General features: G+C 37.0%; 1 protein-coding gene across 29 annotated transcripts in view; it reads left to right on the forward strand.

Annotated features, from left to right (window-relative positions):
* The window catches only part of R3hdm2 (R3H domain containing 2), a 119,947-nt gene that overhangs the window by 60,916 nt on the left and 35,463 nt on the right, over positions 1 to 23,568 (forward strand). For 24 of the 29 annotated variants that reach the window (XM_048806723.1, XM_015483133.2, XM_015483134.2 and 21 more), the window contains 6 exons: positions 12,621 to 12,820; positions 18,013 to 18,054; positions 19,950 to 20,036; positions 21,058 to 21,184; positions 22,598 to 22,676; positions 23,437 to 23,496. In XM_048806723.1, the coding sequence (XP_048662680.1) occupies positions 12,656 to 12,820; positions 18,013 to 18,054; positions 19,950 to 20,036; positions 21,058 to 21,184; positions 22,598 to 22,676; positions 23,437 to 23,496 (560 nt within the window). In that variant the 5' untranslated portion in view covers positions 12,621 to 12,655. Of the gene's footprint in view, positions 1 to 12,620; positions 12,821 to 16,919; positions 17,009 to 18,012; positions 18,055 to 19,949; positions 20,037 to 21,057; positions 21,185 to 22,597; positions 22,677 to 23,436; positions 23,497 to 23,568 lie in introns of those variants that run through there. The other 5 variants (XM_015483144.2, XM_048806773.1, XM_048806774.1 and 2 more) reach the window with 2 other exon arrangements.

Here is a 23,568-nt window from a genome sequence, read left to right on the forward strand (position 1 = left end):
CTGAGGCAGGAGGATCCCAAGTTTAAGGCCAACCTCAGCTAATTGCAAAGCTCAAAGCAATTTAGTGAGACCCTGTCTCAAAAAACAAAAAGGGGTAGGAGTGTAGCTCAGCAGTAAAGCACCCCTGCGTTGAATCACTGGTACATTGAAAAATTAAAAGTAATTTGTGTGTGTGTTTGTGTGTGTGCTCATGCACGCATGCTAGGGTTAGAAATCCGGGCCTTGTGCAGGCCTAGCAAGTGTTTTATCACTGAGCTACATCCCCAGCTCTTTAAAAACAATTACTTTTGCCTGGGCAACTAGTGAGACTGAGTCTCTAAAAAATAAAAAAGGGCTGTGAGTGTAGCTCAATGGTAAAGGGTCCTTGGGTTGAATCCCTGGTACCAAAAATGAAACAAATAAAAGGATACCAGTCAGATTTGATTAGGGCTCAGGGATTGAATCAGGTGTGCTTTTCCACTGAGCTATGTCCTTAGTCCTTTTTATTTTGAGATAGGGTCTCACTATATTGCTGAGGGTGTTGCTATATCAGTTGCCAAGGCTGGCTTCAAATTTATAATCCTCCTGACTCGGTCTCCTGAGTTGCTGAGATTATAGGCATGTACCACCACACCAGGCACAACAGTTCTTAAAGTACTAACATACTAAGAAAAGTGGCAAGTGAAGTGTAGGAAAGGGTATACTTGATAGATGCCATTCTTTTTTTTCCTTGCAGTCTTTCATAGTCTCATTCCCATTAATATTGGCAAAGGTCTCACCTATGCAGGGTAATATCGATTCAGTATTGGCTAGGAGAAGGCTATATATAAGACGCTAATTCTGAGTAAAAATATGTTAACTCATAAGAGAAAAGCGATACCATTGAAAACAAGGGGGAAAAAATATCAATTCTCTTTCTCTTGCCTTTTCACTGTAGATTATAATTAGGAGAAATTCACATTTACTGACCTATCTACTGTGTCTTAGGCACATAACACTTGTCTAATGTCATTTTACAGGGCCCCTATAAGATAAGTGTATCACACCTATCTTATGGATAAGGAACTAAGGCTCAGTTACATGATTAGTAAGTTTTGGAAAAGTAGTCACATAATCAAATTCATGTCAAACTATAAAGTTCATAATCTCATTCACTATAACATGTTAGCTGCCTCCTACACTGTGGAGGTGGGATGTCCTTTATTTTGATGAGTGCTGCCCCTAATTCACACTATAATAGTGTTCATCTTTTTCCTTACAGCTGAGGTATTTTTTGGTAAAAATGGCAATTCTCCTTATTTTATATGTCCCCCCCAGTATATTTCAGCTTCAGGGTATATCTATAGGATTTCTTGCCTATAGAAAATGTTTATTTTTATTTTCATCATCATTATTACCTAGTGTGTGTATATATTTTGCTTACATGGGATACCAAGTAGGGAGAATACTGCTGTAATTAACAACAAAATACAAAAAATGTCATAAACAAGAGAGAAGTTTATTTTTCTCTTATATTCAAGAAATCTGGGGGTAATTAGACCACAGCTAGTCTACTCAGGGACCTAGGTATCTGTGTCTGTGGTTTTATATCCTGATATCCTGTATGACTGCCAGAGTGCCAGCCTTTACTTTAACAAGTTAACAGGAATTAGTGGGTTGTCCACTTGCTTGATTATTTGTGTTTACTAGATATGCCATAACAAAAGAACAGAGGCTGATTTATTTAAACAACAGAAATGTTTTATTATCTCACAGTTCCAGAGGTTAGAAATCCAAGACACGTTAGTATTGGCAGATTTGGTTTCTCCTGAGCCTTCTGTGATGTCCAGATGGCTACCTTCTCTCTATATCCTCACTTGGTCTTTTCTCTGCACGCCATGCCTCTGCTATCCCTCTGTGTATCTAAATTTCGTCTTAAAAAGCTGCCAGGTTGCCTTGCACAGTGACTCACACCTGTAATCCCATCTACTTGGGAGGCTGAGGCAGGAGGATCACCAGTTTGAGGCTCAGAATTTAGTGAGGCCATGTCTCTAAAAAATAAAAAAGGGCTGGGAACGTAGCTCAGTGGTAGCAGGTCCCTGGATTGAATCCCTGATACCAAAACCAAACAAAAGGATACCAGTCAGATTTGATTAGGGTCCATCCTGCCAGCCACCTTTAACTTAATTGCATCAATAAAGGCCAAGTATAGTCACTTTTTGAGGTACTAGAGGGTTAGGGCTTCAACACATGAATTGGGAGGGAGCACACATTTTAGCGCATTAACACTACATCTGCTTGCATCTCATGGACTAGAACTTACTACATTTTGGCTACGATAGTGGTTGGTATATATGTAACTTTTTTCAGAAAGCCATTTTGCCTCAACGAAAATTGGATGATTGTCTTATGAAAGAGGTGATTAGATAATGGGGAATAAATATCAGTTTCTTCTTTGCAATAGAGACTTAATGGCTAATAATTTTCAAAGACTTCTGATTCTTTCTTATAAAAATGGATTGTTACCTAATTTCTCTGGCCAGTCTCATATTTGATAAATGATTTTGAAGGATTCTTTTAATACTAAATTATTGCCTGAGGTGTCCTTCCCACCTAAAAGGTAGTGGTAGTAGCATTGATCTGAAGTCATCATGGGCAGAGCAGGATAGACTTAGCTGTGTGGCATTTAAGGTAGCAATAGAAGGCATCCTGTAAATGCCCTGAACAGAAGATAAATTGTGATTTTTTTTCCCTTTTTCTTAGATATCTCATATATTTGAGTTGGGAGCAGTTTTTCAAGGGGATGGGAGAAAACAGTATGAACTTTCAAGGGCTTTTTCTTCCTATGATTCTGTGATATTGTCTTTACAATGGTATTGCTTTTGATAAAGCTAAAGAAAATGGAGGTAGTAAAGGCAAAATTCCTCCATTACTCTTTTTGTTTGTTTGAAAGAGGAGTATATATGATTTTGTTGGTGAACATAAAATGGACATTTTGGGCCAAGAATATAGAAAAGCTGACAAAATCTGTAACAAGATCCTGTTAACACTTTAGTGCATTGATCAAAGCACCTACAGTTCTCATTTTAGGGTAAGTATTGCCATAATACATAACTCAGCAAAGAGAGGAGGGTATATCTCCAGAATGTTTTAATTGGGTTTTGTTTTTTTTTTTTCTACTTTGCCTAAGGAATTGCTCTGGACACCAGACAACTCCTTTGAGTTTCCTTTACCACTAGTGAAGCTTTTCTGCAATTATAGAACAGAATTGTTTTCATCCTTCCCTGTTGGGAAAATTGGCACAATTACTATCGTTGTTGTAGACATAGTAGTAGTGAAGGCTGTTGACAGTTGACTTCTGCAGACCTTAAAGACCTTGATGGTTATCACATAACTATAGCTTTATGTTTCATAAGTTCTTTACATTCTTCCCCAAAAATTATGTTTTCTTTCTTAAGGAAGAAGCTGGGTGCAGTGAGTGGCACATGCCTGTAATCCCAGCAGTTTAGGAGACTGAGGCAGGAGTATTCTATGTTCAGAGTCAGCATGGGCAAGGCCCTAAGCAACTTAGTGAAACCCTATCTCAAAATAAAAAATAAAAAAGGACCAGGGATGTGGCTCAGTAGTTATGTGTCCCTGGGTTCAATCCCTGGTGTCAAAAAAAAAGAGGGACAGACTTATATCTCATTTATATCTCACTAGGTCCTTCCTTTCCATCCTTCCAAATACTGTTAGATGTTTACCTCTTCAGGCTTGCAGTTATTATGCTGCTGTTTTGTCCTTTATTTTGACACTGTAGTGGGAAAAAAATAGAATTTTAAACCAGGAAGACCTGAATCCTGGCCCCTTAAACATATTATATGGTCTTACCCATAGTAATATGTCACTTAATATTTATTTGTTAATAACAAATAAATATTGCTTAACTACACTTTTTTTTTTGGGGGGGGTACAAGGGATTGAACTTAGGGGTACTTAACCACTGAGTTACATCCCCAGCCCTTTTTTTAATATTGTACTTAGAGACAGGGTCTTGCTAAGTACTTAGGGCCTTGCTAAATTGCTGAGGCTGACTTTAAATTTGTAATCCTCCTGCCTCCGCCTCCCAAACTCCTGAGATTACAAGCATACACCAATGTGCCTGGCTTGTTAGATTTTTTTTTTAATAAAATGGAGATAAAACTTTATACCTTGAGAAGATCAAGTAATTCCTTCTCTATAAATGAAAAAATTCAAAGTTAAAAGGGGTGGAGTCAGGTTGAAGGGAAAAATGGGAGAGTTTATAAACCTAATTTTCGAATCCCCAAATCTGGTCTTTATTGATAGTCTCTGAAAAAAGGCCTTAGATCTAGGTACCCTTCCCATGCCATATTCCATACCCTAGATGGTCAGCCATCTTGGAACACCTACAACTTGGCTTTGAGGTCAAAATAGCAAATTGGTATCTTGCCTTTGCCCTTCTTCTGTTTATTTGGGAAAGTTATTTAATTCCTCTGAGCTTTGATTTCTTCAACTGAAAAATATCCTAATAAATAGTTATTTTTTTAAAAAGTTATTTTAGGATAAGCTGGGTGTAATGGCACTCATCCACACACTTGTAATCTCAGTGACTCAGAAGGCTGAGACAGGAGGTTTGTAAGTTCGAGGCTAGCCTCAGCAACCTAATCAGGCCCTAAGCAACTTAGCAACACCCTGTCAAAATAAAAAAATAAAATGGGCTGGGGATAAAGTTCATTGGTAAAGAACCCCTGAGTTCAATCCCCAGTACCACCCCACCTCCAAAAAAAACCCAGTTAGGATGAAATAATGTATAGAAGTAATAAAAAGAAAAAAATCAAAGTGATAGAAAGAATATAGACTGTGGAATCAGATAGCACCAGGGGTCTGGTTTGTCTATGTAGGAGTGGAATGACCTTGATCCAAATTGCTTAACTACACTTGATAGATATGAGTTGAGGTGTACATATTCTTGCTCAGCAAATATTAGCACCTTTTCCTTTTTTCCTAGCTCCAGTGTCAGAAAACATAAGAAAAGTCTTGTGATTCATGAGCACCTAAACATTTTAGTTTGGTTGTTTATAATCTACCCTGTGCCTTTTTTGTTGTTGGTGGTGGTGGTGGTAGTGGGATTGGTATTGGTTCTGGAGATCAGACCCAGGACCTTGCTCTTGTTAGGCGAACATTCTACCCTGACCTGTATCCTCAACCCAAGAATTTTGTTTATATATATATATGTATATATGTGTATATATATATATATTTTTTTTTTTTAAAGAGAGAGTGAGAGAGAGAGAGGGAGAAATTTTTTTTTAATATTTATTTTTTTTAGTTTTCGGCAGACACAACATCTTTCTTTGTATGTGGTGCTGAGGATCGAACCCGGGCCGCACGCATGCCAGGCGAGTGTGCTACCGTTTGAGCCACATCCCCAGCCCCTTCATATATATTTTTTGAGACAGGGTTTCACTGTGTTCCCCAGGTTGACCTCAACTTGTGATCCTCATTCCTCAGCCATAGCAGTATAGCAGTAGCTGGGATTATAGGTGTGCAACAACATACCTGGCTTTTTTTTTTTTTTTTTGNATAATAACTGCAAGCCTGAAGAGGTAAACATCTAACAGTATTTGGAAGGATGGAAAGGAAGGACCTAGTGAGATATAAATGAGATATAAGTCTGTCCCTCTTTTTTTTTGACACCAGGGATTGAACCCAGGGGCATTTTAGCACTGAGCCACATCTCCAGCCCTTTTTATTTTTTATTTTGAGACAGGGTCTTACTAAGTTCTTAGGGCCTTACTAAGTTGCTAAGGCTTTGAACTTTGGATCCTCCTGTCTCAGCCTCCTGAGCCACTGGGATTATAGCTGGCCATCCATTTTAACTCTATGGCTGTTTAGTCCCTGCTGCTTAATTCTCAGGGGCTTTTTTTTTTTTTTTTTAGTGGAGTTAAATAACATAATAAAATGTATAGATCTTAAATCTTCGGTGAATGAGTCTTCACAGTTGTATTCTATATATCCATGAAATCACTGCCACAAATAAGAATATTTCCATCACTCTTGACAGGTCCTTTTTCTTTCCAAACCCTAAGCAACCACTTTCTGATTTCAGTCACTGTAGTTAGTTTTTCTTGTTCTTGCACTAATTGTATATGGGAGTGGGGCTACTTACTTTAATTTATCATAATAGTTTTGAGGTCTGTTCATATTTTTGTATGTATTAGTACACAAGTAGTTCATTCTTTTTAAAATTATTGAATAGTATTCCATTATATAAAATATATCACAATTTTTTATCCATTCTTTTTGGCCCCTAAATTTTAAATAGTTTTTTAAAATGTGAGTATCAATTTGGAGTAATATTTTCTTGATATATGAATTAGTAAAGGACTAGAGAGCTTTATAGGGAATTTGTCACAGGGTAAGTCAGAATTTTTAGTACCTACATATTGTCTTTTTGCTTACATTTCCTCTTCTTGGCCATAGATTAAAAGGGAGAAAATTAAACATTCCTTCTCTAAGTATCCCCTATATAATGTATTCCTTTAGCCTATTGCCTAGAAAGTTGTTTGTAGAGTTGATGGAAGGATATACAATATCACTGTGTCATGAAAGGTACTTACCTTGGCAGTCAGAAAAATTATGGGGAATATGCAGTATTTTCCCTGAAAGAAATTGCTGAATCTTGGTTCCCAATCATCTTCCCCTGTATCATCCTATTACCTCACTCCCCGTGCTGGCCCCCCATATATAATAGTCCCCTGTGTGCTCCTTTGAGCTACTGAATGTCCTCAGGAGATATTCTGTCTTAGATATTGTGTTTTTGCCTGGATGCTGTATACAGTGTACACAAATAGGTTGTAGGAAAGGGCTCATCTAAGGCCTTCTTGGGAGCGTAATGTCTTTGCTTTGTTCTAGTCAAAGTTAGACATAAAATAGTTCCTATCTACTTCTTTGACACCAAAAACAAAACAACTTCCCAAGCCCTGAATTTCCTCTCTATACTAAATAAACCATCAAAAGTGGAAATTATTTCTCTTTTAACTTTCTAGCTTTGTTCTTGCTTTTTTTTTTAAACATTTTTTAAAATTTATTTTTTAGAAGTAGTTAAACACAATACTTTTATTTATTTTTATGTGGTGCTTGAGGATCGAACCCAGGGCCTCACAATGCTAGACGAGCGCTCTACCGTTGAGCCGTAGCCCCAGCCCTGTTCTTGCTTTTTAAGGCTTTTTTAGTTAATAAATTGTCTTGTCCCTCAGCTGCAACTTTCACTTTTTTGGCCTAGAAAACTTTTTTGTTTCTAGGAATGCTTATGCCTCAAGAATAAGGAAATTCTTCTGCATAGGATTGCAGGTCTGGGACTGGGATTGGGACTGTTGCTCAGTGGTAGAGAGTACTTGCCTTGTATGTGTACGATCCTGGGTTCAATTCCCAGCATCGTTAAAAGTGTGTGTGTGTGTGTGTGTGTGTGTGTGTATTAAATGTTATTTTTGAGAGCAAAAGAGAGCCTGAGTCTAGAAATAATGGTTTTATAGTTAGTGTATCTTTGAATACATCACAGCTTTGGAATAGTAGTATTGTTAGCTGCTGTGTACGTTATGACAATTTCTTTTATCCTAGAGGCAAAATGGTGAAGAAACTTAAAATGATTTGAAGACCTGACTGACTTAAGTGGGGAATATTTAAAGAAATAATAAGATAAGTTTGTCTTTTGTGAGAACTGACCTGGGGGCAATATTAAGCATGTTCTATAAAACTGGCACAGAAAGCTAAACTGGGGCCAGTGGGAACAAATAATATGGAGATGAATTTTTGCCTTTTTACAGAGTATTCCTAAAAGGAATTATTGATTTCTGGAGGTGAAAACTCCATTTACTGGAGGTATACAAACAGGTCCAAGACAACCATTTTTCAGAGTTAGTAATGATTCAAGAACCTAGTTATGAAAGACTGTGGCTGAGGAATGCTGGAGTTAAATGAGAAAACTTCTAAGTACCCTTCCAATTATGATATCCCATGGTTCCTTTTGTATCTTCAGTGGACTTTTCATCTTCCTCTCTGGTCTTTGACCATCTAATCCATTAGTGAGAGAAAGCAAGTACCAAAGCAAGTCATATTTCCTGGGTTTGAGTTCTGTCTCTGGGATATACCAGTTGTATGACCTTAAGCAAATTATTTACTTTCTGTGCCTTGGTTTATTTATAAAATTGTGATGCTGATAATAATGAGATGCTTAAAGTACTTTAGGATAGTGGTTGGTACAATGTGAGCAATCAAGTTTTAGCTGATTATTATTATTATTATTATTATCATCATCATCATCATCATCAATATTCTCTCTCTCCCTGTCAGATACTTCTATTTATAAAACTATTCTTCCCTGTCTTTTCAGATAGTCCACTCTGTTAATACATCTTTTGTGACTATCACTCAGGGTGCTGAGATAATAAACTCAGCTTAAAAAATAATAGCTTAAATGATAAGATTTATCACCTCATATATCAAGAGGTCCAGAGATAGGAAGGATCTGAGTCTACTAATTTAGTGTCTGCATCATAGAATTAAGAATGTAGGCTTGGAGCTGGAGCTGGAGGTCAGTGGCAGAGCGCTTGCCTAGCACATTTGAGGCACTCGGTTCATTCCTTAATACCACGTAAAAATAAATAAAATATAGGCATGCTCCATCTACAAAAACAAAACAAAAATATGTAGGCTTATTTCTTCTGCTTTCTCATCCCCCGTTTGTTGGCAGCTGCCACAGTCCCAGCATCATTTGCACCCAAGATCACCTTCAGCAGAGGATGCCTTTTTTTTTTTTTTTAAGTTTAAAAAAAAAAAAAAAAAAAAACTTTAAATATAGTGGGAAGCCTTTCTAGGAAGCTTTTCCTTGAAGCCGCCCACCCAGCAAAGTCCCCTCATGTCTCGCTAGTGATGATTGAGTCACTTGTTCCTTCTAAAACCAGCCACAAAAAGGGAACAGAATTATCATAATTGGTTCATATAATTAAGCTTTGTCCCCCAAGGCTCTAGGGTAAGGTCACCTTCCCTGATCATGTGTCCACAGAAGAAGGCAAACACCAAAAGAAATGTGGAGCTAGGTTGGGTGCAGTGGTGCACACTTGTAATCCCAGCAACTTGGGAGGCTGAGAAAGGAGGATTGTAAATTCAAGGCCAGGGGCTGGCACTATAGCTCAGTGACAAAGTGCTTGCCTAGCATGTGTGAGGCTCTGGGTTCGATCCTCAGCACCACATAAAAATAAATAAAATAAAGATCCATCAACAACTTAAATTTTTTTTTAAATAAATAAATAAAGGTTTCAGTCCATCTACAACTACCCAAAAAAATTTTAAATAAATAAATTCAAGTGCAGCCTCAGCAACATAGTGAGACCTTGTCGCAGTAAAAAATAAAAAAGAGTGAGGGTGAGGATGTAGCTATGTAGCCAGGTGTGGTGATGCACAACTGTAATCTTAACAACTTGCTAGGCTGAGGCAAGTGGATCACAAGTTCCAGGCCAGCCTCAGCAATTTAGACCTATCACAAAATAAAATAAAATGGACTGGGAATAGAGCTCAGGAGTAGAGGGCCTTTGGGTTTAATCCTCAGTACCAAAAAAGAAAAAAAAAAGAAAGAAAAAGAATCTAAAACTCAAATTTTCCTATATCTTCGACGAATGAAGGAAACTATATGGATCCTTAAAACTTGAGTTTGAATATGTAACCATATTCCACAGGCGGCTGTTGTGAAAGATCATTTATCATTTATCTATTTGCTTTCCTAGTTTTTTTGGCTGAGAAATAGTGCTTGGACACCAAAATTATTTCTAGTGTTCATGTAATGATCCCTTCCTGGCCAACAGGTGAAGAAGAGCTACAAAGTTGTCATTCTGATTTTGTATTTAGTTCCATCCTAGAAAAAGAAGTAGTTAGCTGCTTTACATTTTTCCATATCACCTTCTTTTTCTGACAGAGAAATTTGTTTGAGGCTAATTTAAACCTGGAAAGGAAAAATGTTGAGGGTCTATCATGTGGTATAAAAAAAGTAAACTTAATTTGTGAGATTTAAAAAAACTGATTTAGGATCAAGATTGAAGCAGCTGATAACTTACTGAAGGGAGCAACTATATAACAGATGGGACTATTTCAGAAATAGAAACATGATTCTGACCCAAGAGTTTTCTAGGAGAGGTTATTAGGCCTCTCAGGAAGTTGCAGAAAAGAGCTCTTCTTTGTAGAATAGGGGGAGATTGCATGAGGTCATATCTAAGAGTTCTAATTGTTATCTTTACCAATGTTTCCTAGCTCTAAAGGTGGCAAGGCGTATGCTGAGTTTTACTAGTATTCCAAACTAAAGAGAATTGTGGCATGATTTATCTTTTAGGATAGGAGGATGGTAGTAAATAAACCCATTCATCATCCATACATATGTGCATAAACAAAGTCCACTGTACAACCAATAATCAAAAAAAGCTATAGTTTATAACTTTTTAGATGCCTATAGCTGTTGAATTAATTAATATTGACCTCTTTCTCTCTCTCTCTCTTCTTGCCTTTTTTTTTTTTTTTTTTTGAGACAGGCTCTTGCTATGTTGCCTAGACTAGTCTTAAACTCCTAGGCTCAGGTGATTCTCCCCCTCAGCCTCTTAGTGCTGGGACTATAAGAGCATACCGTTCTACGAAATGTTTTCTTTTTCTTTTCTTTTTTCATTTTGGTACTGGGGATTGAATCCAGAGGTGTTCTATCACTAAGCTATATTCCAGCTCTTTTTTTTTTTATTTTGAGATAGGGTCTTGCTAAGCTGCCTAGGTTGGCCTTGAACTTTTCAATCTCCTGCCTCCTTCTCCCAAGTTGCTGCAATTACAGGTGTGCACTACTGTACCTGGCATGAGCCATTTTTTTTTTTTTTTAGTCAGTTTCTTCCAATATTTCTTATCTTTAAATTCAGCTTTATTACTTTATGTTGCATGAATGACTCTTTGCTCCATTTAAAGAGAAGTTTTCTAAACCTATGCAAACTTAAGACTCCAAACAGCTTCTCAGTAGCTGCCACAAGGTGGACAAAATAGTAATCTTGCAGACTGTCTTACTTGTGTTGGATGAGGCTATCTGTGTTTCTTAAGGGAAGTCTTAACCTTTAAACTTATTTGAAGGTCAGAAATATGTCTGGTATGACAGTTTTTTTGAAGTATTGCTGTTTCTAGAGCCATACTAGAATACATATGACATCTGGGAGGGTTAACAGTTTTATCTTAAAGGAGGGAAAGAACTATTTAAGATTAAAGTATAGTCAGTAACCTATGTAAGGAGAAACTTCTACCAAACCTCTTGTTGTAACTAACCATATTTGATTTTACCAGTTGAAGACGTGCATCTATGAAAGCATGTGTAGAACATCAACTTCTGTTTCTTAGTGTATGTTTAGAGAACCACTGGCTTCATTACAGCATTTCCCAAGTAGTGAAAATGATAAAGAGTGGCCACTCCTGCATGGTAGATAACTCTGTATTATTGGGAGATGGTAGAGTGACTGAACCCAAATAACAGATAGAAATGAAAATACTACTCTCCTTCAGGAAGAGACCCAATCTTTCTGAAGGACAAATAGCTACAAAGTTCTCTTCTTTGCTTTTTTAGCTTGCTTAAGATAAAGAATTTAAGATCTTGTAACCACTGTCTGTTTTTGTTGCTTTTTTTAATGGGGAGTAGCTTGAAGTTGGTGACAATGTTGTGGTTTATGGTAGCTATGAAAGACCTCCCTTGGGAAAGTGTTTCTCTCTAGTGGTGAATGGAGCTTTATGATATATTTTTATTCTTTCTGGAGAATCTAGTGACTTCAGTGATTGAGCTGAAAATGTAAGCAAACTTCTATAGGGAACAAGGGAGGACAAATGAAATGCTAAGAGGATTTCTACTAATTTGCTTTAGAACTTAATGCTGGTAAACTTCAAAATAATTATGCTGAGTCAAAAAGTTTAGACATTGTATGATTCCAGTTATATAAAATTCTAGAAAATGCATGGGGCTGGCGTGTTCATCAGTGATAAGAGAGTATGGCGAGACCCTTTGTTCAAGTTCTCTCCCTGCCTCCTCCCCCCAAAAAATCTTGAAAATTCAGATTAGTCTATAGTGACAGAAAACAGATCAGTGGTTCGCCAGAGGTGGTGAGAAGAAGGGAGAGATTATGAAGGAGCATGAGGAAAGTTGGCCGTGATGGATATACTATTTCAAATATAGCGGTAGTTTCACAGGTGTTTATATATAACTCATCAAATTGTACATTTTAAATCAATCAGCTTATTATTAAGTCAGTTTTACCTTAATAAATTTAGAAAAAAAATTAATCCAGAGCAGCATTTATCAAAGGACTCCTTTCTGGGTTATAGGGAGACTACTGGGGATATATATATATATGTGTGTGTGTGTGTGTATATATATATATACACACATATATATATGTATATATATGTGTGTGTGTGTGTGTCACACACACACAAACACATATGTGTGTATATGTATGTATTTATAAATATATTCTAATTATAAATATATGTATATATTTATAAAAATATATATGTGTATACACACATGAGAAATACAAGTCTTAGATGTATGTTAAATATAGAGACGCACCTCCTGTTTAATACCTTTGATGTTTCTTTAGGAGTCCATAGAGGCTACTGTGTTCTGTTGAAGAACATGTCTGACAGTAACACTAGTCAAGAGACCCTGGAAATAATGAAAGAATCAGAAAAAAAACTGGTGGAGGAATCTGTAAGCAAAAACAAGTTTATATCTAAAACTCCAAGTAAAGAAGAAGTTGAGAAAGAAGGTGAAGATACCAGTTTGCGTCAGGAGACACAGGTAAGGATTAGAAGCATTGTATACACTCTCTTTAATATTTGAATAGAAGTGAGAATCTGTAAGAATCTAGTCACCAATATCATCACTTGATGCTCCTTAAGAATCCCAACCTGAAGCCAGGCACAGTGGTATATGCCAGTAATCTCAGCTACTGGGGAGGCCAAGGCAGGAAAATCTCAAATTTGAGGCTAACGTCAGCAATTTATCAAGACCCTGCTATCTCAGAAATAAGAAGGGCTGGAGATGTAGCTCAGTGGTGAATTACCCTTTAATTAATCCCTATACGGAGAGGGGGGTACTTTATGTTGGGGCAGGGGCTTGTTCTCTCAAGAAATCTCTCCCTGCTAGGCATGGTGGTGCACACCTGTAATCCCAGTGACTGGGGCCATTGAGACAGGAGGATTGCAAGTTCAAAGCCAGCCTTAGCAACTTGGCAAGGCCCTAAGCAACTTAGTGAGACCCTGTCTCAAAATAAAAAAATAAAAAGGGCTGGGGATGAAGTTCAGTGGTAAAGTGCCCACAGGTTCAATCCCCAATACTTAAAAAGAAAATAGAAAAGAAACATCTCCCTGATGGGCTCAGTTGCATGTTCCTGTCATCAGGAGACTTGCAAGTTTGAGGCCCGCCACAACATCTTACCAAGGTGCTAAGCAACTTAATGAGACCCTGTCTCAAAATAAAAAATGGACTGGGTATGTAGTTCAGTGGTAAAGTGCCCCAGGGTTCAATCCCCAAAAGAAAGGGAGAAAGGGAGAAAAAGAGAAAGAGAGAAAAAAAGAAAGGACAAAATGAAATCCCTAATACATTCAGTAGTTCTTGCTACATTTGCTGCATTTTTATATTTTTTAACTATCAAAAAATAAACTGTGGCCTGGGGTTGTAGCTCAGTGGTAGGGCGCTTGCCTAGCATGTATGAGACACCAGGTTCGATTTGCAGCACCGCATATAAATAAATGAATAAAAAAGGTCTATCAACAACTAAAAATATATATAAAAATTTTTTAAAAATAAACTGTATACAAACATATTTAACAAGTCATAACATGGCTCATAGAATAAATTTTTAAAACTAGAGCTGCTTGTCTTCACACACAGTATTAAATTCATATCCTGTCTGTGTTAAAACAGTCAGCATTTTCTGGGTCAGAAATAGTCTCTGAACTTGCCACTTGGTGAATAAGTGAGAGGAATTTCATCCTTTGGTTCTTACGTTTTTCATCCAAATCCATATTCAATGCAGAATTACACGTAGTAGATAGTTGGCCAAGCTTCTTCCAGTGTTCTTTTTTGGTATCCAGCTAACTGGATTCTGAGCCTCCTCTACCCTATCTATTACAGCTCTCCTCTCCATCTATGGTCACTGCTGGTTTCTTCCATAATTCAAGACTAATCTCTAAATCCTTTCATTGATGCCCAAGCCTGAGATTGGCCTTTGTTATAAGCCTAGGAGATAGAACATTAACTCTAGCAGGAGCAATAGCATTTTGGAGTGTCTGGAAATTTGAAACATAATTTTTCAAGACAACTTAATTGACCTAGCCTTGTCCTCTTTAAAGATGAAAACAGCTACAACATAAAGGGATGAATTAAAATCAGACAGCTCTCTGAGATATTTTGTTCTCTAAGTCTACCTATTTTCTTACTGTCTTTCTGCTTAAAACTTGCCAGATCTCCATCCTGGCAGCTTTTCTCTCCATTACCTTTTACATGTGACTTGTTATTCCCCACCCATCCTCCCAAAGTTTGTGTAGACAATTTGCCACTGTTCAACTTTACTTCCAGCCTCCACCAATATCAATAATGAATTTTAAATACTCAGGACATATAAATGAATATTTAATTATGTACTGTCATATTACATGGAAGATAACAATTAAATGAACTTTTAGTACAACTTATTCTATTCTGAGGAGACTCTTACGAATGATGTTCTGAACTCCAGTTGTATGCACTTTTTGAAAATAGACAGTAAAGAAAGGACATCTGTTGGTTTTATATTCTTTATGAGCACCTGTTTACTGTAAAAATGTCTTCACCTGCATATAAAAACAGTCATAAATGGGGATCAAAAGGATCTGCCACCTTTCTAATTTGATTTCTTTTGCTGCCTCTAACTAAAGCAGGTGGAGAGGCTGCTGCCATCTACTGGAGTTTGTTTCTTTTGCAAAATTTTTAATCTTGTGTGCCACAGTGTATCTTATGGAGGAGTCCCTTAGGAAGCCCCCTCCTCTCTACCATTTCCCAACAGAACCCAAACCCCTTCAGCAGCACTAAAAATTCTGCTCCTCCTGTATTCCTTCTGCTTGTACCCTGAAAGTCTCCCCAAGAATCTAACTGGTGCTGTCAAGGAAGTCTGTTTTGAGGTAGAGCTGAAAATTTTTGAGGAAAGGGGACTGCATTACTAATATTGTGAGATATATTTTGGGAATCGGCAGTTGGAACTCACAGTATCTTTTGCATGGATACAGTGCTGCAAAATTCAGGTTCTGAAATTCTGTTTATAATGGGCAAGACTTCAGGTAACACATATTGAATTTAGGTATATCCTATAAATAACCAGCTTGGTGTGGCCTCCTTGTTGGGCTTTCTGACTTGAAACTTGTAATCCCTCTGATTGATCTACCATGCTGCTTTAGAAAGATGGTCATGAAATAAGAAACTGAAATTTTAAATTCTCTTCAAGTTTTCTGTGTGTCTTATTGCCATAGGCTAGGTCCCAGATTTCCCAGCATGGTAAATTGTGACCTAGTCCCTTACCTGCCAACCATCACCTCTGGCATTCTGTGTTTTAGTATGATTTGATTCCTTGGTCCCTTATAAAAGGAAGCTGAAGTTTGGGGAAAACTTGCTTTTGTATATGCCTTCTCTTCCCAGTATCCCCTCCTTAACGTTCTTTCCCTGAGCTCCTTCAACTCCTGAACCCTCTTCCAACATCTAATACCTATTTACCTCTCAAAACTCAATCCAGAGACGTCTTTTTTTCAAGAGGTCCTCCTTGACAACCTTACTCACCCACTGAAGGTTTATATTATATAATTCTTATTATTAATGTCTTGTCTTCCTCACTGAATTGTAAGCTCCGTTAAGCCGAGGTTTTGGTCATTTAGGCTTATGGTTATATTCCTAAGTTCTAACAGTGCCTTACAGGCACTCAATACTTGTTAATATATGAACTTATATGTTGCTAGGTCTGAGTTAGATGACTTCATTATGTGCTTCTGTCAAACTTTGTGAGTACCTCTGTAACACACTTAATGTACTATACTGTAATTGTCTATCTGTCTTCTCCAACAGGATTATGAGTTCCTTTGAAAAGGTTTGTCTTTTATCTCCATATCCTCTGGTAGCAAGCATAGTACCTGCTACATGTTAGGCTTTTAGTATGTCTTTGGCTGTTTAATGAAAATTACCCATTCTGGGAAATAAGCAGATCCATATATCGTTAGTATCGGTATAAATTTATACAATACTTTGAAGGTTAATTTAGCAATACTTTATAAAAATGTTAGTGGATTACAGATATACTGTTTATAGATAAACTTAATGATGTGGTTGTTTATATTAGCAAAAGATCATAAATGTCCTAAATGGTACAATTTAAGGACTGGTAAAATTAGTTATGTTATAGCCATACAGTGAAATACTGTATAGCAATTAAGAAAGACAGAGTAGATCTTCTGCACTATGCTATCCGTTTAAAAAAAAAATGAAAAAAAGAAAAAAGTTTAACAGCAAAGTTTAGAGAGTAATGTGTACAATAATAGTGTGTACATGGTTTTTAAAAAAACCTGTGTACACGAGTACAATAAACTTACATATGCATAAAAAATGTCTCTGGGTGGATCTAAAAGAATTTCAATACTGGTTAATCCTTTAGGAGGGAACCAGCTGTCAGGGGGACAGATGTAAAAGATTTACTGTTCATTATATAACTCCATTATGCCTTTTAAATGTTTGTGATGTGTATATGTATTATTTATTTGAAAAAGTAGTGATAAATGCTGCTTCATATTTCTGGACTGTGAATCTTCCCTTGCTGTAACAGGTCTTGGCATTGACCAGCTCCATCATTTCTTACTCTTTCCATCTACCTTCCCAGTTCTCCATTTTGCATTGTGGCAGTGTTGTTTGCTAACTAGTGAAGAGGACCAAGGAAAGAAAAATCCTCACCTACCCAAGACCATGCTGGTATTCTGCCTCTGACTTATTTCCCCTTCCCCACCCTACAGCCTCAGTTGGACATTCCAACCCCTTCCCCAAAAGGGTGGGGTAATATTTAGAACAAATATCTATGCAAATTATGTATAGGCAGAGTTTTCTTGCTTGCACTTTATACCCTAATCATACACATTTTGATATCTCAGATGTTTAGAAATCCTATAAGTTTATTGGCTGTTCCCTCCTCCTACCTCAAGCCTCATCCTTCATCTTACGTGGCTTCTACCCTGTTCCTTACCCACTCTTTCTTCCCTTTGCTTGGGAGATCTTATCCCTTTCTTCTATGCCTCTTCCTTTTTATCCTCTCCCCTCTCATATCTCTGACCCAGACAAGCTAGCTATGAGATTCACCACCAGGAGCTTAAAACTGGGAGAATTTTCAAGTATGGAGGCCTATGGGAAGAAGACTTTTCATTCCATTTTTGCAGTGATTTATAGAGACAGGTATTTTGGGTATCTCAAGTTGGAACTCTGATGTTCCAATATCTGTCTCATAAGGATGTTATTATAAATCATAGTTAAAGGACCACATTTTATATCCATTATAAATTAAATAGGCTTCTGTATGCAAATTTGGAGTAAAAAAATATTTCATGCTGTGATAGTAACATTTTCAGAAGCATTTTAATCAGGAGAGAATTCCATGGTTTGTCCAAAAGTATTTTCAGTCTGTGAAAAAGGCCAGCAAATCAATTGTTCCTTTTCTTTATCTTCATGGTAAATGGTGATTTGACTGGTATGAAGTCAGTTATGGTAAATGACGATTTGACTGGTTTGAATGATCTGAAAGGCCCTTCATGTCACAGTTGCTGCAGTTGGAGTAGAGTGACACCAAGGATTTTGATTTTCATCAAAATTTGGCAATTGTTATAATAGTTTTTATAGTTAGTGCTTTTATGCTATAAGCATATATTGCTTCTAACTTCAGTATTGATTTTCCCCATCTTTAATATCTTCCAATTCCCTTTTAACAGAGGCGGACATCCAACCATGGTCATGCCAGGAAAAGAGCCAAGGTAAGACTTCTTCCTTCATTGCTTATTTTCTAATATTATTAGTAATACATTTCACAGATAGATATATCATCAACCTCTAGTTTATTCAGATTATATGTTGGCCAAGTTTTCTTGTTTGCACTTTCTACCCTAATTATGAATTTGCATCATACACACAGTTGCATTCACACACACACACATATATTTCCTAGTGGAAGGTCTTCTTCATTTTTCTCCATTACCTCTAATTCAATCATAATCTATTTCTGATGTCTGAAAGGACACCCAGCTGGAGCCTTCTGCAGAGCCTGGGAGAATTTGGTACTGGTTGTGCTAAAATGCCAGTTTGTCTGCTCACTCTGACTTCTTTAGGAGATTGGCTGTTTGTGTGAGTTTTGAAATTCACTTTCACATTTTTCCCCTCCATTTGAATTTTTCTTAACATAAATCCTGCCCCAATTAGTAGAAATGACTCAACATTTTCAGATATCCAAAAATACAGACTTTTTTTTTTTTTTTTAATGTTTTACTTTTTACATTGGGACAGAGAAGAGGATTTTGTTTTTAATCATTGTATGATAAAATCAACACATCATAGATTATTTTAAGCAGAGTTATCAGGAAAGACTATATTATTATCTGATAGCTTTTTTAATTTAGCTGGGGAATAATAGAATATTAGACCTTCCTTGTAGTGGGAAGATTGTCATCAGAGGTGCCCACCCGCTTCCTCTAGAAAACTAAAGGTAGAAAATTTGGGAGTAGCCCAGCCAGTTTGTGGTTTGGGTTTGAAGAACGTCAAGAAATTTGATAAGTAGCACTACCTCATGCATCACATGGCCTAATTACAAGGAAGGCCATGATGTTAATGTTTAGAACAGAGGATATTCACTGCTGTTTTAGGTCTGCCAAGATTTTTTGACATAAATAAGACAGTTATTATTTCCATTTTGCAATGAGGAAACTTGAGCTATAGAATTTAAGTAAACTTAACAAGGACATTCAGTAGTTAACAGCAGAATTAGCTTGAGGTTATTCCTCAGACTCACAAATTCTTTTCTGGTACTCCCCTACCTGGAGTACACACACTGTTTTTGCTTTGGTATTCACTGCAAACCTTAGTTTTATCGTAAGAACTCTCAGTAAATGTTTATAGCTAGATGTCTAATGAGTCACTCTATAATTTTTGGCTTCAGTGATTCCTAGGAAAGCAGTGATTTGCATAATGGATTTTAGATCTTTTTGAGATTCAAGAGCCAGCAGAAGAAAACCAGGTGGATTAGCTTTTTATTACACTAAATCATCCTAAGTATTATAAAATTTCTTTGTCTTTCTCTTCATTCTTTCCTAGACACTTCTTTTCATACCCTTCCCTACTCAAGTTTAGAGTTGTTTAGCATTTATTGTCTACTGTATGCTAAGCACTATTTGATGATATGTATATTTATATACTTTATATTATCTGATTTTCACAACCTTTTAGGTATTTTTTTAGTCTGACTTTATTGAAGAAAAACAGAGAACAATTAAATTAAGTAATTTGCTCAGAGTCTTATATCTTATAAATGCAAAAACCAAGAGTCATAACTAGGACTTTTGGCTCAAGTCCATTGTCTTTCTATAGTGCTATACTGCTACGTATTTGCAATAAACTTTCAAGTCAAGAAATTACAGCACTGGACTAGAGACAGAAGAGGGCTAAGGAAAGTAGGTTTCCAACCATCTGTGATTTGTTTTTACATATCTATTGTTGTAAGCAGAATTACCTTTCATTTGAACCTGGAATTGGCAAATAGGACCTATTTGGAAACTCAGAAATCAAAACAAACAACAACAATGAAGAACCAGTAAGGAATCAACAGCTAACAGAGCCAAAGAAGGAAATATACATAGCTGTTTGTTTGTTTGTTTTTCAGTCTAATTCCAAGCTGAAATTGGTACGTAGTCTGGCAGTATGTGAAGAGTCCTCCACCCCATTTGCTGATGGGCCATTAGAAACCCAGGTAGGTTGTTTAAAGAATAAGTGTAGCTTTTGAGTGCATGGCATTTGTTTGGTTTGGTGTAGCAATCACAGCATCAACATCAAGCTTGGAAATCAGGAATGGCACTTTAAAACAAAAGCTATTGGGCTGGGGTTGTAGCTCCGTGGTAAAGTGCTTGCCTAGCATGTGTGAGGCACAGGGTTCGATTCTCAGCACTGCATATAAATAAATAAAATAAGGTCTGTCAACAACAATAACAAAAAAATTCTGAGTACCAGAGATTAAACTCAAAGACACTTGACTACTGAGCTACGTCCCCAGTCCAATTTTGTATTTTAGGATCTCACTGAGTTGCTTTAGTGCCTCACTTTTGCTGAGCCTGGCTTTGAACTTGGAGTCCTTCTGCCTCAGCTTCCTGAGCCACTGGGATTACAGGCGTGCGCACTATGCTCAGCCTAAAAAAGTACTTTTTAAAAAATAAAACAAAGGGGTTGGGATTGTGGCTCAGTAGTAGAATGCTTGCCTAGCATACGTGAGGCACTGGGTTCAATCCCCAGTACTACATAAAAATTAATAAAGGTATTGTGTCCATCTACAACTAAAAAAAATCTTAAAAATAAATATAAAAAAAAAAGAACAGAAATTATTGAATAAGATAGGGCAGGGTGAGTGCATGACGTATAGATCATCATGTCTTGACTATACATTTTAATACAAACAAGGAGATCCCAGAGCTGATTCTGTTTTCCCACCCGTATTCTTCCTCCAGTGGTTAGAACCATTACCATCCAGTTTTTATGTCAAGAACAACTGGTGTAACTTGAGCTCTTGCTCTATAAGTAGGGTGTGACTGCTGACAGGAAAAGCTTGGGCCTCCACTTTCTTGGTGGAACAAAAACTAAAGCAATTTAACAAAACATACTCTTCTATAAGATAAAGCTACCTCCCCAAAATTTGCCTCTATTGAGATTCTAAGCAAGTTGCAAGACAGTTAAAATCCTTATTCCTCTTTGAATATATTATTTTTTTCCTCTTGTTTAAGGATATAATTCAATTGCATATCAGTTGCCCCTCTGACAAGGAGGAGGAAAAGTCCACAAAGGATGTCTCTGAAAAGGAAGACAAGGACAAAAACAAAGAAAAGGTCCCAAGGAAGATGCTCTCTAGAGGTGAGGACTTTCCCTGTCTCTCATCTGTCTTAATGCCTGGCTCTGTAGTATACATTCCTCTCATCCTGAAACCTGGTACCCACTGGCCTTACTAGCCAAACACTTGTAGTCTGTAGTGTCCTGCTGACTTGATTGCTTGGGAAGGTACCTTACTTTCTTTGGTTTAGGGCTCACATGCCCCCAGAGAGCTACTTTGTCTGCATTGGTACTACCCAGGGGAGGACAGTGTAGTCAATTCTGATTTATTTGTGCTGTGAAATAAATGGTGACATGGATAATCAGACCCTCCAGATAACATATATATTTTGGTTTGGGATGGCTGGAATAATATTTTTAAAAATTTTAATGCAGACCTGCTCCCTTTTTGGGAGGGGGGGTACTTAACCACTGAGTTACCTCCCCAGCCTGTTTAATTTGGGAGTTTTTTTGTTTGTTTGTTTTTTAGTACCAGGGATTAAACTCAGGAATACTCAACCACTAAGCCACATCCCCAGCCCTATTTTGTATTTTATTTAGAGACAGGGTCTCACTGAGTTGCTTAGTACCTCGCAGTTGCTGAGACTGGCTTTGAACTCACAATTCTCCCGTCTCAGTCTCCCAAGCCACTGAGATTATAGGCATGTGTCACTGTGCCCAGATAATTTTTTTTGTTTTGAGACAGGGTCTCAATAAGTTGCTCAGGGGACTGGGGTTGTGGTTCAGTGGTACAATACTTGCCTAGCACACGTGAGGCACTGAGTTCAATCCCTAGCACCACATAAGAAAAACTGAATAAACAAAATAAAAGTATTTTGTTCATCTATAGCTAAATAATAATAATAATAATAATAATAATAAGTTGGTTAGAGCCCCTCTAAGTCGATGAGGCTGGCCTTGAACTTGTGATCCTCTAGCCTCAGCCTCTAAATTGCAGGGATTACATGTGTGCACCACTGCACCCAGGTGGCTTTAAACTTTTGAACTGGTAGCAAAAAGACATATTCTGTAAAAGCGATAGTTGACAAGAAAAGGCAACCTTAGGATTAAAAATAGTCAATATTTGGGCATATTTGTATTTAGATTCTGCAAAATTCAGTCTTGACTGCTCTTATCTGGAATTTATTTGCTATAGCTAGAATAAAATGTACTGTATTTTAATCAGGATATTCAGTAAATACACTTACCTTTCAGTAATGATAAGTGGCATTTTAGTATAATTTTGATGCAACACTGTGGCCCAGATTTTTCCTTTTGTGAAGGAGACTTTTGGAGGGCTACCAGTCAAGGTCATTCTGGATTTAATGCTAAAACCCTAAAGTTTGATTCTGCTTTCCTATTCTTATCTTCTCAGTCAGGTTGTGGGTTTTACTTGGGATTAGGTACCATACAAGGCAATTTCATGTACTTTAATTTCTTTTGTTGTTGTGCTTCTAGACTCCAGCCAAGAATATACAGACTCCACTGGAATAGACCTACATGAATTTCTTGTAAATACACTGAAAAAGAACCCAAGGTAATAACATGATTGGTTTAAGAGAGAAAGGGAATAGGAGGCAAGAGGCCGAGCAACTTCCCAGAATTTTTCCCTTATGAATCTTGGATGTCCATCCCCTCCCTAAGTGTTTCTCAAGTATAGTTTTATATTCTGTGAGGGATTCAGAATACCCTCACATTGAAGTTTCTGCTTTTGGAAGAGTTAAAAAATTCTGTGGAAAAGAATGTAGAGACAAAGAAATATGAAGATTTGGGAGCACAGTGATTAAAAAGCACGAAGAAAAAGATAATTGATTTGTACATAAGCTAAATCATCAATCATTGCTTTAAAAGACTGAATAACCAGAAGGGATGTAGAATAAATAGATTTATAAGTATAAAGTAGGTGTTTATATGAATATATTGCTAACAATTAGCTTTCTGATATGGATAGCAAAGCATATGATTAGGAGGAGGTCTAAAAAATGTATACTTGGGTTTTCTCTTTCAAAATATCAAAGTACGGGGGCTGGGGCTGTAGCTCACATGTGAGGCAATGGGTTTGATCCTCAGTACCACATAAAAATAAATAAATAAAGATATTGTGTCCATCTACAACTAAAAATAATATCAAAGTACAGGCTAGTGAGACACAGCAGCCTCTGCATTACAGTCCATTGGAGTTTGGATATATCCCTCCCTTTAGCTTCTGTAATGAACAAGTTATTTTCAATTCCTGCTTTCAATGTCTATGGGAGGGCTGTGTTTTGTTTTGTTTTGTTTTAATCTTTTTTAAACAGGGACAGAATGATGCTGCTAAAATTAGAACAGGAGATTCTGGAATTTATTAATGACAACAAGTAAGTTACTTGTATGAAATATACACTTAGAGGTGGGAGGGGGCACTGGAAAGAAATTTAGACACAATTTTC

The sequence above is a fragment of the Marmota marmota genome, unplaced genomic scaffold, assembly GCF_001458135.2.
Source record: "Marmota marmota marmota unplaced genomic scaffold, marMar, whole genome shotgun sequence".
In the NCBI taxonomy this organism is placed as follows: Eukaryota; Metazoa; Chordata; class Mammalia; order Rodentia; family Sciuridae; genus Marmota; species Marmota marmota.